The sequence below is a fragment of the Tachypleus tridentatus genome, chromosome 2, assembly GCF_004210375.1.
Source record: "Tachypleus tridentatus isolate NWPU-2018 chromosome 2, ASM421037v1, whole genome shotgun sequence".
In the NCBI taxonomy this organism is placed as follows: Eukaryota; Metazoa; Arthropoda; class Merostomata; order Xiphosura; family Limulidae; genus Tachypleus; species Tachypleus tridentatus.
In genome coordinates this window covers 73,360,340-73,383,492 of record NC_134826.1, presented here as the reverse complement: position 1 = coordinate 73,383,492, position 23,153 = coordinate 73,360,340, and the positions used below count along the sequence as shown (strand labels likewise).

The 23,153-nt window shown below is 36.8% G+C and overlaps 1 protein-coding gene across 5 annotated transcripts in view; it reads right to left on the bottom strand.

Annotated features, from left to right (window-relative positions):
• The window catches only part of LOC143244230 (plexin-A2-like), a 267,253-nt gene that overhangs the window by 58,798 nt on the left and 185,302 nt on the right, over nucleotides 1-23,153 (bottom strand). For 4 of the 5 annotated variants that reach the window (XM_076488517.1, XM_076488519.1, XM_076488518.1 and 1 more), the window contains one exon: nucleotides 16,939-17,121. In XM_076488517.1, the coding sequence (XP_076344632.1) occupies nucleotides 16,939-17,121 (183 nt within the window). Of the gene's footprint in view, nucleotides 1-16,938; nucleotides 17,122-17,283; nucleotides 17,310-23,153 lie in introns of all 5 variants that reach the window. The other variant, XM_076488521.1, reaches the window with a different exon arrangement.

Here is a 23,153-nt window from a genome sequence, read left to right as displayed (position 1 = left end):
CCTTTCTATAATTACGCAACCTTTCCATGGACAATTTGAAAAGAGTTCGCGAATCCAAAAATTGAGAATCTCTCATGTAATATACTTTTAAAGGTTTTCGCTGCGAAATCACCAGGTTGGTAATAAAATATGGGCACTAAGTTTTAATATCCATTTTTAATTTATTTCCTACATCAAGTGTATCACGAATTCACTTTCAGACATTATCTTATGAATAAAATATTATTTACTAGTTACGCAAATGTCTCGAACGTAGATGTTACGTATTTCTATACACTAAATACTCTCAAATTGTATCACGTTTAAGAAACGCCATTCTAATCAGACGTCACTTCTCCACTACAATTATAAGCACAGTCATGAATCTCGTTTGGTTGAAGTACCAACGTGCGTTGTAATTTGTTTGTCTGACAAATTTTATGTTTACAGCCTCCTTTTTCTTACCGCTAAGATTGTGCAGTGCTTTCCCTGCTCATTAAACCCCCCCATCTCCCCATATGCCCTTTGTAAGTTCGTGAACAAACTTTGCATTTTAATAGTTCGGGGAACAACAGAAATGTAAGCATGTTGGAGAAGGAGGGATTGGTGTTACACGTGCGTGCCAGTGGAGAGATATTCAACTGTATTTTTCAATAAACTTCCAACAAGTTGCGGTAATAAAACTCTAAATAGAACAATAATTTAATTTTCAAACACCAAAACCTTATAGGAGATGAACCTGCACGTGATGAAAGACTATGGATATCGTTGAAGAATATAACCCCATCAAATTCATTCTCTCCCCCCACCCACATACGTGTTTACGCATAAACATTAAACCAAGTTAAATTACGTTTTCCATACACAAGCAGAGAGACAGATGGATATGTTTAAAAGACGCACATCCATCCATCCAATTAGAGATATTTCCGTGTACATTTAAATAAATATACACATACACACAACCTATATATATTTAAACTACACTCAAAGAAGTAGTATTACGACAACAGTAAAAACTACGTATAACGAATGTAATGCATGCTGTTCCGGGTTATAGCCTTTCCTGTTAGTTGTTGTGCAATTTTATCATCATATTATAATGAAACTCTTGCTTATATGATACTGGAAATACTTTTTTATTACGCGATGTGCAACCCCCAACTTCGCGAAAATTTTATCCTGTGTGCATGTAGATTTGAAACAGTAATCATAATTTTCCGTTTTGCGTCCGTTTCACGTCACGAAGAGCTTTACTTTTTCCACTCTCATGATTCGGATATGACGTCATAAATACATCACACGCGGATCTAATTCACTGGTGCCATCTATATAAATCAAATGGTACTGTCTGTTGTATGTCCATATAAATACTTCGCAGCGTGTGCATAGATCTTCACTGTAATTAGTATCGAGGTTCATTAGGTCCATGGAGTAATAAACACAAATTTTTGGGTTGTTTTTATTTGTCACCACTTCATCTTCACCAAATTTGGTATTAGTGCTTGTTGGGTCTATGAGGAAATATATACAAATTTATGGTTTCATATTTAGAGTTTTGCTGTTTTTAATGGCATTTTGTTTGTTTGTTTTTTAAATTATATGTAAAGGAAACAACTTTTCATGTCTTGAGATAACCTTTCATTAATCATAAAGTTACATAACTTCCGCTAAGGGTACGGGTACCCCAGTTAGTTAGTATAATCCATGACTTTCATTAATATTGTTTATAAGGAATTAGTTTCAATGGAATCCGCATATCTTTTGCTTAAGTCTTAATACGACGTTATAACGCTTCAAACATTCGGATATACCTGTACTGGCTGTACATCACAATGAGAATACGGGTTAAAAATATCCCCCCCCCCCACACACACACACATCTATGCTCCTGTAAAACTGTCTTCTCTGTATAACTAACAGCAGCGCGGAAGTGCCGGTACATGGAAACTTCAGAAAGGTTATTTCGATTTTCTTTCGCCAACAGCAGCAAACCACATTTACAGACCCAGACTTCCGAAAGTTCGACTAATGCTGGTGGCAAAGAAACCACTAAATGGAAGATACAATTGCTAAACAGACAGAAAGTTTGATAAAAGTCGGCGGCCCTGTCAACGCCACGTACACCCGGCTTTACGCTGACAGATGCCCTTCTATGGATAAGTAATACTTCGCTCAGTTCACATTGACATTTAATTTCCCGAATGTCAGCACGCTGATAGAACATCGTATCTTTGTTAATAATAAATACACTGTGAAATAATTTCACTGGAGTACAACAGACTTAACACTTACGTGAAGAATTGCGTTGAGTGTCTTTCATATGCCACCTCAGATAAACCATTCCATGCTCTATAATCACTCTTTCATGTATTACTATAACGTTAAGTATTCGTAGAAGAACCACACATATAGGTACACCAAGTCGGATACGTGGATCAAACTCCGAGTGGTCTACAGCCGTACATTACGCATGATATAATAAATCACAGTGTGTAATTTGGTATTCAAATGATTTGGTATTTATTGCTTTCAATGGTACCCTATGTGAAAGAAAGCCAAACGTTAATACAACATAAAAATTTGGATAAACACGCCCTTAATTTTAAACTATTGCCCAGAGGGAATAAAACCAGCATCTGTCACCACAGTGGAATTGAGTCATCTCATAACACATTCAAGTACGAAAGAATGGAACATGTACGGTGACACCACGGCGCGAATCTTGGATCCTCCAGTACGCAGCACGATCGACATTCCAATAATACTAAAATTATATATATATATTCCAAAGTATAATGTTACCGCTAAGTCGCATAAATGGTTCTTCTATTCGTAATTAAATATTTCTGAAGATAAAATAATGGTATAATTACATGTTTTACAATTTATTGTATATCTTTTTAACTTAGCTACACTAACAATAACTTCATTGAAAGAATAGTACTTTTTTTACTAATCTAATTCACGTTAAGGTTTATCACTTATGTTAAACTACATGTCACAATGTTGAATTTTGTAATGTCAATTCATAACGTAGAAGTTTGTAGCGTCAGTAACAAAGTTGGAATTTATCCGTTATGTAAAACCACATGTCACAATTTTGTAGCTTATCCGTTATATTAAACAACATGTCACAATGTTTCAGTTTATCCGTTATGTTAAATTAATGTTTATATTCGTATGAAAAGGAACGCTGAAACACTGGATACTTCGTTGGGCTGACTAAGTTTACTTTTATTGTACCACAATACTCGTTAAAACTGTTAGGTTTTCACAAGTGGGACGGTGTAGTTATTTCCTTGTAACTTTACATATAGTGATGTCTGAAAGTTCACTGGTTGACCAGTTTGGTTTTACCTCCGGGCAGAAGGAAGAAAACAGACTTCATGCAACAGTTTGTTAAGCCTCACAGGAAGATATTTACCCATGAAAAATGAGAAAAAGCAAATCTTACGACTTTTTGTCCCCTCCTCCCTCTTGACGTGTACGTCACGAACCTGAATCTGCTGAGTCTCATACAAATATCATCTTCTTAAACCTTCTCTGATGTCTTCTAAACTATTACTACTGAAAAAATCAATCTAGGAACACATCCTGAAAACCTGTGATGAACTACATATGACCGAGACAATTTAAAGATCATCCCCTCGCCTTCCGCTGCGCAAGATAACGAACTCGTTTCCTCGTCAGAAGTCCATCCCTTTGGAATATACGACGAGAATACGTTGGTAGAACAATATCGAATAAGAGACAGTGATCTGAGAATTTTAATGTCTTTCTTCTGTGTGATGTCTAAGGTGTAGCTCTCAATAACGTTGAAGACAGAAAAACTATTAGAGGAGCAACTATACTCAACAGGCCCTTCCATCAATAATAATTCTGCAGATCGTATGCCCTTTGAGAGCTTTCACTTTATGAAAGCACCACATGACAGAATTAAACATCTTTAAAATTTATTTATTTCCTTTGCAGAAGTTTGATGCATAAAATCAATAGCAAAACACGAAAGAAACGGAAAAGAAGTAAACAGGCGTGTTATATTTAATAACTTGCTATGGAAACTGACACGCGCAGAAGTAAAACGAAAAATATCACTCCAAATATCAAATGTATTCTCATGATGGCTGGTGTGGTTGGTTAACAAAAAGATGTTAACCTGAAGATGGCTTAAGAAAGTCGAAACGTTGTTCTATAGTTTATTTTAATTAAAGTTTTAATACCCATATCAGCCGTCTTGAGAATACATTTCTACTTCAAGTGAATTTCTTGTCATCACGAAAATATCAAATGCCCTGTAGTAGCAAAGAACAGCAATATGTGAATACTCAGTTTATAAATCTCAAAATGACGGCTATACATTTACTACCAAAAAATCCATTTAATTTCTAAAACTATTTTACTTTCAAGTGATCTTACGAACTGCTTATTTAATACTCCAACTTCAAAAAAAAGAAACTCATTTTGGTGTTAACTCTCTAGTTTCATTTATGAACCATCATCAAATGACATATTTTATTGCAAGAGGAAATTTACCTTCAGTTTTACATTTATAACGTAAGACAGTATCTATAAAATATATGCGAGACCCATTATATCACTGAGATATAAAGGTTTCAAGGATTCCAGCCCACAAGGGAAAATCAAAAGAATAAGAGTAGGTTTCATATACTAGAAGAGTGCATGTCATGAGGTGTTTTATGTATTACGTGTGACAAGTGTTTGTTTTAGTAATTTAAACAGCTCATCAGATGAATAATTAACAATATTAAATTGGTAGTATCAGTACACCATATTATTGAAAATCCTCTTTGAATATTGGATCACTATGATAGAATAAACCATTTAAAAACACACATTATACGTGCAGTACTAGTTTGGTTTGTTTTGAATTTCGCGCAAACCTACACGAGGGCTATCTGCGCTAACCGTCCCTAATAAATTACGCTAAAGCAGCGTAAGACTAGAGAGAAGACAGATAGTCATCACCTACCCACCGCCAACTCTTGCGTTACTCTTTTACCAACGAATACTGAGATTGACCGTCACATTATAACACCCCACGGCTAAAAGGGCAAACATGTTTGGTGTGACGGGGATTCGAGCCCGCGACCCTCGGATTACGTGTCGAGTACCTTAACCACCTGGCCATGCCGGGCGTATAATGCTGTGCATTATACAAGAGAATATTTTCTCACTCTTTCCATCCTGTGGGACTAATTCTTCCATTCCATTATAGAGTGTAAATTAAACACTACGGTAATGCTTCACTGATCCCTGTTGACAACTGAACGAATAGATTGGGAATACTTATCATTGTTTAGAATGCTCATATACTTGTACCAAGGTCATGTCATAAGGGTTCTGCTTCAATGAACATTATGATCAAATTTAGGGTCTGAAATAACTGTCATACTATCTCATGCAGTGTCTTAACTATATAGCAAAAAGCTAGCAAGGAGCTAGCATATGCTAGAAAAAAGCAATTGAACAGCACTCCACAAACAAAGTTTTATAAAAACAGTGTTTAACACTATATTTGTTGTCATGCCACAGTTCAAAAAACGAAGAAAAGTGTCGGTATTTTCTTAGATCAGAGCTACATCGGGCTATCTGCTGTGTCCACCGAAGGGAATCGAGCCCCTGAGTATAGCTTTGCAAATCCGAAGACTTACAGCTAGTCTCATTAGAGGGCAAATAGAGCAAAGAGTTCACATAAAAGCTTTACTTGTTGCTGGTTGGACTCTCTGACATATTGCTGCATACTTGACATGCTCCACAAGGGCCCGGCATGGCCTAGCGCGTTAAGGCGTGCGCTTCGTAATCTGAGGGTCGCGGGTTCGCGCCCGAGTCGCGCCAAACATGCTCGCCCTCCCAGCCGTGAGGGCGTTATAATGTGACGGTCAATCCCACTATTCGTTGGTAAAAGAGTAGCCCAAGAGTTGGTGGTGGGTGGTGATGACTAGCTGCCTTCCCTCTAGTCTTACACTGCTAAATTAGGGACGGCTAGCACAGATAGCCCTCGAGTAGCTTTGTGCGAAATTCCAAAAACAAACAAACATGCTCCACAAACATTGTCAAGTATACCGTGAATCTTGAGACCGAGACAGGTAACTTTGAAAACAGGAAAGAGAGACAGAACACCTAAACTCAATGATACTGATGTTAAGTATCTTTGTTTATGTAGCCTTCAGGACATAAGGAAGACTATTACTGATCTCAAGCATAAGATGAACAACCATGTACCGAATGACGGAAGTGTCCAGATCTACAGTGCCAAGAAGACTTAACGAAAATGAAATATTTGGTTGTGTGGCAGTTGATAAAACTTTACTTCGATCTCCAAGAGAATGAAATCTGTTTAAAAAGTACAAAACTGGATTGTTGGTGATTGGGAAAAGATGTTACAGATAGATTAGGCCAAGTTTGAAATATTTGGTTTAAAGCATAGGTTGCACGTTCAGTGGAAGAAAAGGGGAAATATACTTACCTCAGTACATAGCACCTACCATGAACCATAGGGGAGGCAGTGTGATGATATAAGGGCGTTTTTCTGCTAAGGTGACAGGAGATTTTTGTAAAATAGATGGAATAATAGACTAGCGCAAGTACCATCAGATACTGATCCGTCATGGTATACCTAGTGGCTTGTGTATTATTGGTAAAGGATTCTACTACCAAGAAGATAATGATCCCAAACAGTTATCAAACCTATGTATAAATTACTTAGCTAAGAAAGAAACTGTTGGAGTCATTCAAATGATGCAATGGATTAAAAACTTGACAAATCAGATATTACATCCAAAGAAACTTCATGAGTGTATTAGAGATATTTGAAGTAAAACACCAAAGGACACTTTGATTAAATATGTTGCAACGATGCCTGATAAACTGTCTACAGTTATTGCAGCAAAATGAGAAACATAAAATATTAACTGTTTGTTGAACTCAAGCACTTCCAGTAAGTTTCTGTTGTACTAAATATGAATATTAATATAATTTTGAGGTTTCACTTGCGATTTACTTTCCATTGTTTTAAAACGTAGCCTGAAGTCTATTTTTTGACTTTGTTCTAACACTTTTACACAGTACTATATATTATAAACCAAGTAAAATCTCTAATACTTAAGACGTCATTCAAAATACATGTTTGTTTTAACATCAGAGAAACGCTTGACAAGACTTTTGTATTCCTCGTGATCTAAAGCTGTTTTGTTTCATATTATTATTATTGTTTTTTCTTTATTTCATTTTTCTTCATATCACATCTAAGATATTTATTGGTGTATATAATACAAGACTTTGTAAACTAACGTCAAATACATGGTATTAGACATTTGAAGTTAGGGTTATCAATTATTCATTTTACCCTATATCGCTGACTTCCATTAAAACGTAACATTCCATTAAAAAATTCTCAATCTATTAATAATTTCTATAACAAAAAAAAGTTTTTAATATGAGCAAGTGCTGTATTTTGGAGTTAACATTACAACATCTGTTTCACCACGAATGTTTGTGTAATCTTAATTGTTTCAAGCAGTTCAAATGTCAAACGCCTCAAAACTCCAAGCACCGTGTAACCTCTTGAGCAATTCACTTTGTTAAAAAATCAAACGACATTATTTGGTATCGCAAACTCCATTTGAGAAACACAAGAAATTACAGGAAAGACTCAATTGCGTTCGTTTCATTAATACTGACTTGTTTGCCTGCTTTTTTACAAAGCTACACAAGGGCTATCTACACTAGCCGTCCCTAATTTAGTAGTGTGAAACTAGATGGAAGGCAGCTAGTCATCACCACCCATCGCCAACTCTTGGGCTACTCTTTTACCAATGAATAATGGATTTAACCGTCACATTATAAGGCAACCACAGCTGAAATGGCAAGCATGATGTTTTATGTGACGAGGATTCGAACCAGCGACCCTCATATTACGAGTCGAGCATCCTAACCAACCACCGATGCTGGACCCGGTAAATTCCAGAATTAGACTTCCTGTAGTGGACAGAGCGTAGATAGATATAGAAACATGTATTATTATAGTGAAGACTTTAATAAGCTTAATAACAATGTTTGTCATTCTCTGCGTTTTCAAAAATACAGACTTCTGATAATCGTGTTCTTTTGACAAAAAAGAAAAGTACAATAACTGAGATAAAATGACCCGATTTTTATAAAGTCCTTATTACGAGCAAACACAACAATTCATTTTGCTACGTATTTAATATTTCCATATCTGGTTGCACTGGGTAGCGATGTGAAGATAATACCAGAATTCTGCGTGAGAACGAAGACAGGTGCTCATCCACTCGGGACGAGTCACATGACAGGAGGCCATTAGGCCTAGCGTGCTACGAATTAAAACGGTTAAAAAAGTAGCAATCAGCCAAATCCTATTTTCTTTGGATGAGTGGACAAGTGGATTTATATTCGAGTTTCAAATTCCACCCGGCTCGGCATGTTCTCTACTCAGTTCACGAGAAATCGTTTTCTTTCTTTCTACCCAGTCTGCCGGAAATAGTTCCGTAACTTAGACCGTCTTTCCAGTCGCCGACGTAAATAAACAGGGAGGACTTCTCAACTGTAAGCCCCGGATGAAATAACAACGGTTAACAATGAATACTTGTATCGCCAAGTATAAGACATACACAATTTCTCCATCACTGTAACATCGCTAGATATTTGCTTCTTGCAGTCTCCCTTCTAATCCTTATACACAAGAAAATATAGAGTATTAGAAGATTCTGAAAATTACAAGAGTCATTTATCTTCCGCTCTAACAGCAATTACACAACCCATGATTCAGAGTTACTCGTCCAACCAATTAGGCGTACTAAAATGTTAGGGTGTTATTATGGTCTGACAGGTTCGCCTAACATACTCCACAATGTTCTTTATATTATTATTATTCTGTAAACTATAGAGCGAAGATGAAGAATACGTCAGCACTCTACAGATGGTAAGTTACAAGGATCATTAGACAAGGAATAATAGAAAAGTTGTTTTTTTAACCAACAAAAAAAGACGCACTTTTCTAGTGAGTGATTTTTTAGTGTCCATCTCTTCGGTACACTGAACACTTTACACGTTTTTATGTTCATGCTTCATTAATGTACATCTCTGTACTGTAGGCACTTTCCACGTGTACTTGTCAAGTATTGTTCATCTTCCCGCTGCTATGAACACTTTCCATGGGTACTCATCAAGTAGTGTCCATCTTCCCAACTACTACAAGCACTTTTCACGTGTACTCGTCAGGTAGTGTCCATCTTCCAAACTACTACGGGCATTTTCCATGGGTATTCCTGAAAAGTGCCCACTTTCTCTGTCATATCATATACAAAATATTCGTGACTGACAGAAAAATATCACTTAAGGATTGTTTTTAACATCTAGTTTTGATTGTACACTCAACAAATTAACCAACCTTCTTGGACAATTTGGTTTGTTTGTTTTGAATTTTGCGCAAAGCTATACGAGAACTATCTGTGCTAGCCGTCCCTAATTTAGCAGTGTAAGGCTAGAGGAAAGACAGCTAGTCATCAACACCTACCGCCAACTCTTGGGCTCCTCCTTTACCAATGAATAGTTGGATTCACCGCCACATTATAACGATCCCATGGCTGAATGGGCGAGCATGTTTGGTGTGAGAGGAATTCGAACCCGTGACCCTCAGATTACGAGTCAAGTGCCTTAACAACCTGGCCATGCCAGGCCTTCCTAGGACAGAGAGAATGAGAAGTTACACACTTCCTGCCACGAAACACTTTTGTTTCGGCCTTATCTGCACGGGAAGACTAATGTACAAACAAAGTTGGAAGGAATGTACTTTCTACACACTTCAAAAAATCGTGAAGTTTGCAAGGAAACTAGCACAACGTACGAAACAAACACTTAAATGAAATCGTATTGTTTGTCTGTTTATTTGTTTGTTGCATTGCACGCAAAGCTATTCTATGCTTATGTGTGTTAGCCGTCCCTAATTTTGAAAGGATACACCAGAGGGAAAGTAGCTAGACAACAACACCCAGTGTCAATCTTTGAGCTACTCTTTAACCAATGAATAGTGGGATTGAGCATCACATTAAAACGTCCCCTAACGTCCCCACGGCTAAAAGGGTAGCCTAATTTGGTAAGAAAGTCGAATTCACGACCCTTATATTGCGAGTCAAGCGCTTTTATCAACAGGTCATGAATTCGGAAGACAGACAACAAAATAGTTCCCGTACCTATTTTTTTATCAAATGTTAACCCTTGTCAAAAATGGCCGTTCGACTTAAAGCGTACATTAATAAAAGGATTAATTTTTCATTATTCACTGATTCTGTATATAATAAACTGCAAAAAGAGATAGTAAAAAACTATTTTTGATACGGCATGTTTACTTCACAACAGCTAAAGCAACGAATTAGAGTTAAGTAACTATCGAAAATGTCTCCCAAGAAACTGTCATGTTTAAATACGAAATCTTATTCACGTAGTAGATGTAGCATCGCATGATGAATACCGTCTAACAAAATGGCAGAAAACTATAGCTTTATTAGTTTATGTTGCATTAAAACTGTCATTATGAGAAATAAGACAACCGGTTTTTGTCATCCTTCTTCCACTGATCAGTATGTAAAACCTACTCCGTGTTTCTCTCTCTTTCAGTTTGTATACTAACTAAAAAAATTTTTTTTTCATACATGTATATAAGTTCTGGCACGCATATCGATTTAACTCTAAGAAATGTGGCTAAATTACTGTCGTCCTACCTACTCATTGTTCTGGTTCATTAACCTCTAGTGTCACAAATTCTTTCTCGTCGGAAAGGCTGCTAAAAGTATGCACAGTTGAATTACAGTATGAATGTTGACATTAATCACTGGGGAATCCTGTGATACCTGGAGATTATTTTATTTCTTCCATACGGCAAACAGTAAGGTGGGTACAGCATAAACACTGAGAGAGACGACGCTATGGTCTTACGTAAGATTTCTCACGTCGAACAACCTAAAAAGAGTCTTAACTGTACCATAGAATATCACGGGAACAATACAGGGGGATTTGGTCCTCTCGTTCTATGAGTAACAAGCGCTATCCATCGTTCTTTACAGTCGTTTACTTTCTTTGACTTTGTTGAGGATACTGGTTATTTAGCACTTACTTCACACGATGTTCAGTCTCTTCCTTCGTACAACTCAGACAAAGTCAATGATTCATATTTACACCGAGATACAGTTTCTGTCAGACTTCTTGTTACTTGTGGTTGCTACTCTGATCTGAATTGAAAGCCACTGAAACTGAATGTACCTTGATTGTTTTTTGTTTGTTTTGAATTTCGCTCAAAGCTAAAGAGCTATCTGCGCTAGTCGTTCTGAATTTAGCAGTTATAAGTCTAGAGGGAAGGTAGATAGTCATCACCACCCACCGCCAACTCTGAAAAAGTGAGCAAGTTTAGTGTGATGGGAGTTCGAGCCCGTGATCCTGAGATTACGAATCGAGCGCTCTAACCTTGTGTATACTCATTGGTGTTTCAACGTGTATGTTAGGTTATCAGGCAGTTCTTTCAAACGAAAGCTATGCCGAGTTGTGATAACAACGGGAGTCATTCCCATCAGCATGAGCAGAGAATGACTCGTCAAATTAGTAGTATATCAGAAACTCCTTCTTTAAGTTAACGTCTCTTATTGTGTATCACAAGTAAGAGGGACAGAATTATACACGAACTGAATGTACATACCTACATGCCCACCACACGTATCGAACCCCAAAACTTACCGCTGAGCCAGCCACTTTGGTGTTAAATTGTACAACCTCATAAATGTTCGTGCTGCTATTACAAACCAATCTCGTAGCAAGTTTAGGTAAAAATGAATGCGAAATCTCCGATTAAATTCTAACAAGCCTTTCAAACGTAAACGCAAAATATGTATAGTGCGATTTCTGTATGTAATTATGAACCTGGAGGCCAATGCGATTAATATATCACGATTTTAGAGGGATGTATATATATGATTCAGAGTCTGGGGCTAATGTATATATTTAATTAAAAGTCTGGGACTAATGTATATACGATTCAGAGACTGGTGGGCCAATGTATATAAATGATTCAGAATCTGGTGGGCCAATGTATATAGACGATTCAAAGTCTGGTGGGTAAATGTATATAGATGATTCAGAGTCTGGTGGACCGATGTATATAGATAATTCAGAGTCTGGTGAGCCAATGTATACAGATGATTCAGAGCCTAGGGATAAGGTATATGCGTGATTAAGAGTCTAGTACAAACGTGTATGTGATTCCTTCATAGTCTAAAGGATTTACATGACTAATAACTTGGTGGCTCGTGTATGTATTCATTATTACGAACTGGTTTGCTTGTTTGTTTGTTTTTGAATTTCGCGCAAAGCTACAAAAGGACTATCTGCGCTAGCCGTCCCTAATTTAGCAGTGTAAGACTAAAGGGAAGGCAGCTAGTCATCACCACCCACCGCCAACTCTTGGGCTACTCTTTTACGAACGAATAGTGGGATTCGCCATCACTTTATAACGCCCCCAGGTGATTCAGTTGAAAGGTCAAACATGTTTGGTGTGACGGGGATTCGAAACAGCGACCCTCAGATTACGAGTCGAGTGCCTTAACCACCAGGCCATGCTGGGCCTATTATGAACTGGACAAACAATATTTATTTGTTTGTTTGTTTTTTGCCGTTAAGTGAAGCATGAATTTGTTCCAGCTACCGACGTTCGTGATTCTTTTTGACACGAAGAGCTAAATCGATGTTCAAAATTTCCTTCGCGACGAACAGCGACAACTATCAAATGTGGCTCAGTTTTCACTCTGTAATTAACGAGCCTCTGTCAAAAGCGTGGTTGTCGTGCAATCAACGTCCTTTTATCACGAAATCTAAAAGGTGATGTCTTACCTAAAGAAGAGCTACGGTTTCCTGTAATTTGATTTTTACGATACAGTAATGAAGGAGTTCATCTCGGAATTGCTAAATACGCCTTAATTTTAAATGGTCATCGAATTAAAAACAAAATACACAGTACACTTTTGTGGCATAAATTAATCAGTGTCGCCCATATAGTATTAAGAATAAAAGTTCTTCGTGGCGGCAACAGAACGGCTAATTTTCTTGCCAATTTTCCTGAAGTAATTTTGATTAAGTCCTTTCTTTTTTTATTTTTTCTATAGTTATTTCACTCCGCGAATCCACCTCTTAGACTTACCAAAAATGCAATATTTTTAAACTAATAAACTGTTTGTTTGTTTTGAATTTTCGCGCAAAGATACACGAGGGGTATATGCGCTAACCGTCCCTAACTTAGCAGTTTAAGACCAGATGTAATGCAGCTAATCGTGACCGCTCACCGTCAACTCTTGGACTACTCTTTTACCAACAAACAGTGGGATTGATCATCATATTATAACGCCCCCAATGGCTGAAAGGGCGAGCATGCTCGGTGGACAGAGATTCAAACCTGCGATCCACAGATTGCGAGTCGAGTGTCCTAACCATCTGGCCATGCCTGTCCTGTTCAATGAAACGTTCCGACGCCCCGAAGATCGTGTGCGAATCGAGCCTCTTGACCGGTAAACTACGCCAGGCAGGCGCACAAACTGATGGGCTATTCTTACCATGTTAGCATGAATTTTATTTCTAATTACATTTTACAAAGAGACTCTTGGTTTCACTTCTGTCTGTAGGCGATCCGAAATGTGAAACTTACAAAAAAAAAAACCTTTCTATCTCACAGAGTATTGGTCAATCAGAACAATCCTCGACATATAACAGAAACCAATCAACATGAAAGATGATAAGGATGAATGTTTGTTCAATTTGAGGGGTAATATTTAAAGTGGGGGGAAGGAAACACGCTTGTGTCTGGTTCGATTTCAACAATCAACACCTGTTTTTTGTATATACAGTGTTGGCCTGATTCCAAGTAATCTACCATCATTTCCTGTTTTCACATTATCTCAAGATTTGAGCGTTCGGAGTTGTTTGCTTTTGTTTCTTAGTTTTTATTCCTGTTACAGATAATTGTGTCTGTGTGTTACAGATACGTGTGTTCGTGTGTTAGAGATACTTGTGTCCGTGTGTTAGAGATATTTATGTCCGTGTGTTACAGATACGTGTGTCCGTGTGTTACAGGTACTTGTGTCCGTGTGTTACAGATACGTGTGTCCGTTTGTTACAAATACGTGTGTCCGTGTGTTACAGATATATGTGTCTGTGTGTTACAGATACTTAATTACATTTTCGACATTTATTGGGTTTTTTTCAGTACACGTGTATCCGCTGACAGGTTAAGATAAGGTGAAATTTTATAAATTGCTGTTAAAAAAATCTAATTCCGTTCTGAAATACGTTTTCTCGATCACAAAAGAACCGTCGGGAAAGATAATAGTTCAGGGCGTACCACACAAAGTTATCAGGAACACGACTGATTATTGTATATTAATCTTTTTCGGTTTCTCTACTACCAGCAGTAACAACGTTGTTTGTTTAACTCGCATAACTTAATAAATTGAACGGATGTCGTGTAAGGTCGAAAATGAGTCAAGATATAAAGTTTTCATGTAAAGATCAGAGACAGAAGCATCAAGCTTTTTATGTATAATATGCACGTGCGTATGGATTTTACACCGGCGAACCTCTTTTCAAACCGGAATTAAGATAATAAAGTGAAAAGTACGAAAAATTTAAAAAAATATTCAAAAATCAAGAACATTTGTCTATAAACACGAAACATTCGCTAAATTCAATTACCGCAGAACGCCGTAAAACGACGCGCGAACCTTGATGGACCTTCTCGGATTAACAATGCGGCACAGTAATATGTAAGCCACGCCAGAGTGCCTACATATCCCTCTGGCCGATAAGTAGCTTTAATAAATGTATTTTCCACCTTCTATTACATAAAGGAAGACATCATTCAAAATATAAATACAAACTCTGGATAAAAATCAACTATTTTGTTTTACGTTCGCTTGAAATACCCGGGGTGGTGTAGGACTCGATGTGTGGACTAAGTAAAGCCTTTACGCAACCATCGATCCAAAGTTTTATTTTACAGTCGGCACATTCTGTTTATGAAATATCTGTTCAGAGCATATCTATTGAATGCCAATTCGGTATGCAAGGCATGGCCGACTCCATACCATTCGTGGCTACTTAACTCATTTATGACAACACAACATTTCATGTCTGGCGCTAAACTTTCCTTATTCGAATGCTGTTCTAGCAGAAGACTTTAACTTGGTTAATATTAACTTCAACTGCCTCTAATGATGCTAAAGAACGATATCTTGCAATAACTATTCAATCACTTGTAGCATATAAAAATAAATTAGTTGCACTGCACAATCCGACCAGTATCTCAGTTTTATAACTTCTCAGTACGTTATATCCAATTTCCTTTTTGTTACGGGTTTGTTTCTAAATTTCGCGAAAAGCTACACGAGGGCTATCTGCGCTAGTCGTTCCTAATTTAGCAACGTAAGACCAGAGGGAAGGCAACTAGTCATCACCTTCCACCGCCAACTCTTGAGCTACTCTTTTACCAATTAATAGTGGGATTGACAGTCACTTTATAACTCCCCTCATGGCTGAAAGGACGAGCATGTTTGGTGTGACGGGGATTCGAACCCACGACCATAACCACATGGCCTTTAAGTTTTGAAGATCGTGAACAAGCTATTTTTGTTGGATTGTTTATATGTTTTGTTTTGTTTTTAAATTAAACACATAGCTACACAATGGACTATCTGGGTTCTGCCCACCACGAGTATCGAAACCCGATGTATGTCCTCAGACATACCGTTGTACCACTGGGGGACTGATTACTAGAAATCGTAAATCTGTAAAATTTAAGTACTTTTGAAGTAAACACAGAACAGCCGTTTGGCCATGTCTTATTCAGAGTCTATACGATTTTCTTTATAAATGTGCAAACTTTCATAAAAACATATTCAGGTGAATCTTTTTTTTTCTTTGTAGTAGGTAAAACACTAACTTTAGAATTTCTAAAATAAATACATGTTAGAACTTTTGAGCAAATGTTTCTAATTTATTTCTTCGTTGATTTATGCGCAAAGCTGATCGAGGGCTAACTGTGCTAGCTGTCCCTATTTCTGAAGTGATGAACAAAAGGGAAAGCACCGAGTTAACAGCACCCACTGCCAACTCTTAAGCTACTCTTTACAAAATTACATTATAAACAACCCCACGCTGAAAGGGCAAGCATGTTCGGTTATAGAGTTAAATCCCGCAACCTTCAGTTTGTGAGGTGAGCGACCTAACTAACAGGGCATGTTAGGCCTATTTATTTCTTGCTCTTTGAAAAATTTAATCGCAGTAAATCCATACAATAATTGGACTCAAGAAAGTGATTTTTTTGTTTGTTTGTAGTTGAGAATAAAGCTACACAATGAGCTATCTGTATTGTACCCACCAGGGATACTGAAAAATGGCTGTTAGCGTTATTAGCCTTCAAACTTATCATGTCCCACTGGAGGGGGGGGGTGATAGAAGACAAGCTATACGTTAACGCATCATATATTTTCCATCATAGCTTCTGGTGTAAGCTGTTGCTCATGTATGCGGAATCGTTACTGAGAGTCAACAAGCACGAAATTCTTTTACGCGTGGAGAGGGGGGGGGGTCATCTATATGGTGTAGAATGTATAGTGTGTATTAACCAGATCGTATTTGAGGTTTCTACTGTTATAAGTCCGCAGCCTTATCATTGTGTCACCTGCGACGAGAAAATGTAAAGTGAAAACAAAATGAAATTATTCTGGAATGTAATATTCACTGAAATTCGGGTCGTTTTCATTACAAAAAAAAGGTCCGTAATTAATATTTTTTCATTCTTTACGCTCCGTCTTTAAATAAATATGAAAATATGTCCAGGATTTTAAAAAAAGTCATTATAATAGTAATATCATATAAACTGACCTTTTTAAGATGGCCCATGGATGTCCCAAGAAAGGCTACAGTATAGTCATGGGTAGAGGTCGCTGCTACAGCTGTTAGAAGAACTCCAGAGTATGTAAGGACAGGCACGCCCTCTACAGGCATGTTTCCGCCAAGCGGTGTGTTTACATCCATTCCGCAGAAGTCATCGTTGATCTGTACTTGCTGTATTACGAAACGGTTAAAAATGGGTTATTTCAACTACGTATCAAATGGATAAACCATAGCATCTTTAGCGTTGCTAGTTTCAATATTTTTTTTAAATTGTTATTCCAATAAACATTACATACACACACATATAAAAATTAAAACCTGCTTTTCACTTACCTTCCCAAAGGTAACAAGGGTATTACCTGAAAATATAAATTTGATCTGAGGTTACTGACTGTACTTTCAAACTTATAATTAATTACTTGAACAACGTCATACAATTTACTTAGTGCAGTACGCCGAGAAGCAAGGGTATTTTTTGTTCTGTCTGTTAACGCCAGTCAAAATCATTTCATCACATTACAGAAAAGATCGGGCATAGCTGTAAAATAAATGTAAAAAAGAAAAAGCGCCAGATTCCTTGATATGCCTTGTTGGCAATTTCTACACCTTATTCAATTTCTTCTTTAGATGGTCATCGATTTTAAGGTACCAAATTTTTCGTTGTCTAATACCCCAGAAGTTTCGCACGTTATATTGCACCAATTTCAGTGAATAAAGACATCATCTCCCATCACCACCATTATCTAGATTTGCTCTCATCTTGGCAAGAAGCACGACCCGTACTGTACAGTTTAAGTAGCAACTAGATTATCGATACAATTTACGTACTTGATTCATCCATACTTATGTACGTGCACAATAAAATGTACGAACACGAAGAGGGAGAAATTAGACCCCCCTACTCACACTCGCCAAGAAAAGAAACCCCTAACTTGATTAGTCTCTCACGTGAGAAATTTACCACATTCCTAGTGAGGTTTGTTTTACAATGCTTTAATAATGTTCAACAATGAAATAAATTGTATTTACACATAAAAACAATATAACACTGATTTACAAAGAGGGGACCTTTACAGTAATTACACACATACTCACTCATACACACACATTTATATATGTATATACACGTACGTATTTGACAAATTTCAAGAAATTTTAAAATTTCATTTTAGATTATACGTAAGGTAAGCTTCTTCAAATTTACATTAGACACTACTAAACTATTTATGCCACCTTTAAAAACACTCTTTACCTGTAATAAAGAAAAAAAGCGTTTTAATTAAATTAATTGTGATTTATTTAGTACGTTTACTAAACTAAATATTTTGGCTTTCCTCTCCAGGATATCTACTTTAAAAAAAAAAAAAAAAAGAATACGCACACAAACATATACGTATTAAACACTATTAGAATGAAATATATAAACGAATATGAGGACTGTTCTTCTAAAGACTTGCGTATCTTAACTTAAAGTAGGCTTAGGATCTTTGTTATATAAAGTAGACATCAAAGATTTTCGTAGCATAAAATAGGTCTAAAGTATGTTCATAACATAAAGCGCGCTTAGGTATGTTCGTAACATAAAGTAGGCCTAAGGGATGCTTGTAATACAAAGTAGGTATAAAGTATGCTCATAACATAAAGCAGGCCTGAGGTACGTTCGTAATATAAAGTAGGCCTAAGGAATACTCGTAATATGAATGCCTCTGATAACTAGCAGGATATATTCGTTATATCACTTACATTAGTCATTAAAATAATCGCACCTAAAAATCGCCATACATAATGCTTACAATTTATTTTCACTTTAAATGAACAATGCAGTTTTAATCTCGTTCTTTCACTACGGCTTTCCTTCTTTGCTCATTTATAACCACGATGAATTTCAAATGTTGGTAACCGAAAATCAATCTACTCTACGATCAACAAACAGTAAAAAGCCTCAGTGACGGTGAGCACATCTTATGAGTACAGTTTCGTTGTTTTTTTAACAATAAACGTCTCGATTTTTTCAGTCCATCTGAAGTTAATATATATCAATATGAATACTTCCTTTGACAATTAGTTAATTGAAGACGAATGTTTAGTAACAAGCTTGGGTACATAATAATTATAAACTTATCCTTCTAACAAATATATCCTCGCTACCAACGATCCGTGAAGTCAATGGAAGGCTTAATAAGAATTTTTAAGAGTATAAATTATCACGTGTGGGCGTGTTATTAAGCAACAAGTTGAAATATCCAGACTATAATAATCTATAACACCTCAACAAGGGATTATATGAAGTTAAGCCTATATATCCAACTAGGCTTTCAACTTCAGAGCACACCGTTATTGCTCATTAAATTAACATTCCACAATCGTTAAACAACAATAAAATAATTAACAGAAGAACTTGTCCAAGATATCAATTTTAAACTTTTAACTGTAATATTGAAGGACCTACTTCTGACTTACCGACCGAATTACTTCTTTCGAAATACGTGTTTCATTCCGGAAAACACATATTTAGTACCTTTGGCTTTTAATTTTCAATTATCAGCAAGTTCAAAAATGATACATGTGTGAACTCATAAGTATATTATAACATTATGTTCTGCAATGGCTTAGTGGTTAAAATGCTTGACTAGCAGTCTACGCGTCTCGGGTCGTAACCTGTCGCCGAATATGTTCGTTTTAATGTGACGGTAAATCTCAATATTCACTGGTAAAAAGTACCTCAAGAGTCGGCGAGAAGTGATGTTAACTTGCTACCTCCCCTCAAGTCTATTCTCTAACAATTAGGAACCACTAGAGAACACAGCTTTCGAATAACTTTGCGTGAATATTCAACAAACAAAACGTTTCATAAATATATAGGGGTTGAATTTGCAAACGTGCTAATATCTAGTGAAATGGAGTCAATAATGTATAACTTACATGCGGCTTGACCTTTTCTTCAGTTCCTTAAAAAGCATCTTCAAATTCAAGAAAAGTACATGCTGAAGATTTCGTTGACGATAATCTTCCAAACGTTGTCACACTCATCTGATGAAACCTAGAGAATGAACACGATATGCCAACAACCTTCGATGCTATTTCTTTCTCGAAGTCAAGAACTGATACAGTTTGGGTCACTGTTAATCGAAATCTTAGAAAGTGTCCTGTTTGAAAACTGGTCGACTGCTTTAGATTGAATTAGAGCTTAGATATATTTCAATAAAGCTGATCACCCATCTACGAGTTCTTTGGAACAAAAATGTAATTTGTCAGTTTGGGATTTACCATATTTAGCATGTGGGGAAGAAATGGACACATCTTCATTGTTTGTTTTGAATTTCGCGCATAGCTGCACGAGGGCTTTCTTCGCTAGTCGTCCCTAATTTAGCAGTGTAAGACTAGAGGAAAGGCAGCTAATCATTAACACCCACCGCCAACTCTTGGGCTCCTCCTTTACCAACGAATAGTTGAATTAACAGTCACATTATAAGGCCACCACAGTTGAAAGGGCGAGAATGTTTGCGCAAAGGGGATTCGAACTCGCGACCCTCAGATTGCAAGTCAAGCGCCTTAACCACCTGACCATGCCAAGTCTTGGACATATCATTAAGGAAATGTTGTCTCTCAGAGGATCAGAAATACGTTTACGGGATTACAACGCTAAAATCCGAGGTTCGATTACCAAGCTGTAAAGTTGTATAACTTTGCGTTCAGTAGATAAATATTAACTACCTGTTTCCTTTTGTTTATGTTCATCCACTGTGTGAACTAAAACGACACAGCTGCTCACTAAATCTGAAGACGGATGCAGTGTAGCAATCGAAAGCTTACTGATAAGAAAGCACAAGAAGAAATTATTTAAGACATGCAATTTATTTTGTTTCTATTATCCAGTCTCGAAAAAAACTTGTCAGTTATAGAGGGCGTGCAAAGCAGCTAACTAATGCGACATAATTTCCACATATTTTCAAATCAACTAATCGACACAGCTAACAACAATTCCCGTCATACTGTAAAGAAAAAATACTCGACACATTCGACCAGTTCAGAAATGTTAACAAGGAGAAATATGGTGTAATTTTAAGTTGTCATTTCATCAGCACTTCGTTAAAAATTACATAGATCAGATAAAAAAATAAAAATAGCAATAAAAAATACGAACCAAGTGATCAATACGTAGCTAACATTCTCATAACGCACATTTACTGAGGATTTGTTTGTTTGTTTTTGAATTTCGCACAAAGCTACCCGAGGGCTATCTGTACTAGCCGACCCTAATTTAGCCGTCCCTAGTGTAAGACTAGAGGGAAGGCAGCTAGTCATCACCGTCAACTCTTGGGCTACTCTTTTACCAACGAATAGTGGGATCGACCGTAACATTATAACGCTCCCACGGCTGAAAGGGGGAGCATGTTTGGCGCGACGGGGATTCGAACCCACGACCCTCAGATTACGAGTCGCACACCTTAACACGTTTGGCCATGCCGGGCCATTTACTAAGGAAAGGTGAAAACGGGTTTCTCCTGATTAACAGCATTTATTGGTTCCAATAACAGCGAATTAATTAAGACATCGTTAAAAACGTATCGAGAGACGAAGAAAAACTTCACAGTCTAATTAATATATCGTTTTAAGATTATTAAGTGATTCCTAAACCTCATTCAAGCAGTAGAAGAAAAGTACAGAGAGGGGAGGGGTTCAGGTAACGATGTAGAATGTAAACAGGAAATATGAAATTAATTCCGTATTTCAAGTCGAATTGATTTAGGAATTTGTTTGCTTGTTGTACGATACGAATCAGATGTTACAAGATTTATTTATTTTTACTTTAAAACTTTTCGATTCGTAAACAATTTTAATTAAGACGAGATATTTCTATGTCAAGCACACAAAACACAAATTCTGAATAACAACTTTGTCTTTAACGCGATAAAAGAAATTTAAATAGAAATAGAAATAATAGCCAAAAAGAGCTTTCCGACATTTCATCTAACTTCCAAAAAATGTTCTATTGTAATCATTCTTTTCATAAAATATAAACAATGCAATAATAATATCTGTGGTTTATTATTTTGTTTGTATAGAGTTAAGCATAAAGCTACACAATGGGCTATAATTGCTCTGCCCACCACAGCTATCAAAACCCGGTTTATAGCGGTGTCAGTCCACAGCCATACCGCTGTGCCCCTGGGGAGCCTATTATTTTAATTATTTTGTATTACTGTTGTTAAGCGTAAAATTACACAAAGAATATGACGTACCAACAACAAATATCAAAACCCGTTTTTTAGCGTTATAAGCCTACTTATTGTCTTACCCCAGGACCAATGTGTGTGTGTGTGGGGGGGTGTTTATTAATTAACACAAGAATGTATGAGTAAACCAATAATATTCTTTCTGAAATAATAGGATCGTTTCTCGAACGTTTCTGAGCAGAAGAGAGTCAATAATAAATTTGCTCATTAGGTTATTATTATTAACTTTTATTCTGCAATTTTAGCAAGAACAAGAATTGTTAGATAAAATATTATTATGTTCGATAGCAGAAAGTATCTTTACTTTAAACGTTAAAGTTAAAAACCTGAAACACAGAAAAAACTGTGTGTCACACAACATCGCCGTAAACCTATCACGATATTTACGACAATCTGTAAGTGAAAATTGTAAACGTTTGAGTATGTGTGTCTGTATTAATCGAAACACTGATTGTTGTCTGTACTATGAGTTCTCTGCGTTGTGCCAACCATAGATATATCGAACCCCTATTTTCAGAGTATAAGCCTTAAAACTATATGGAGGCTTCGAAAGGTGTAATCGAGAGATTGCCCGTTTAGCCTTTTTTGCAACCAGCTAAAAACCTTTGCTGAGTCAACGAAACCTAAGTCATCGTAAATGTGAAACACTTTAAACCAACATGCGACTGTAGATTATTATAAACGTGGTAACTCGAGAGCCTTCAAAGAAGTGGCTTTCCTCCATTACACGAGAGGTGTACCCCCTTACAGCGAATCAAAATCGAACTATATTTGTTGTGTCCACCGAGGAGCATCGAACCCCTTAATTTAGCGTTGTAAATCCAAAGACTTGTCGCTGTTCCACCGAAGGACTACATGAAGTGGGAAGGGGAAGAGTAGTAGAAAAGTGTGCCACAGTTATAGACTTTCCACAACTTTTATTCATGTTCACTAACCAACCAAGTAACAAGGATAGTTTTAATATTT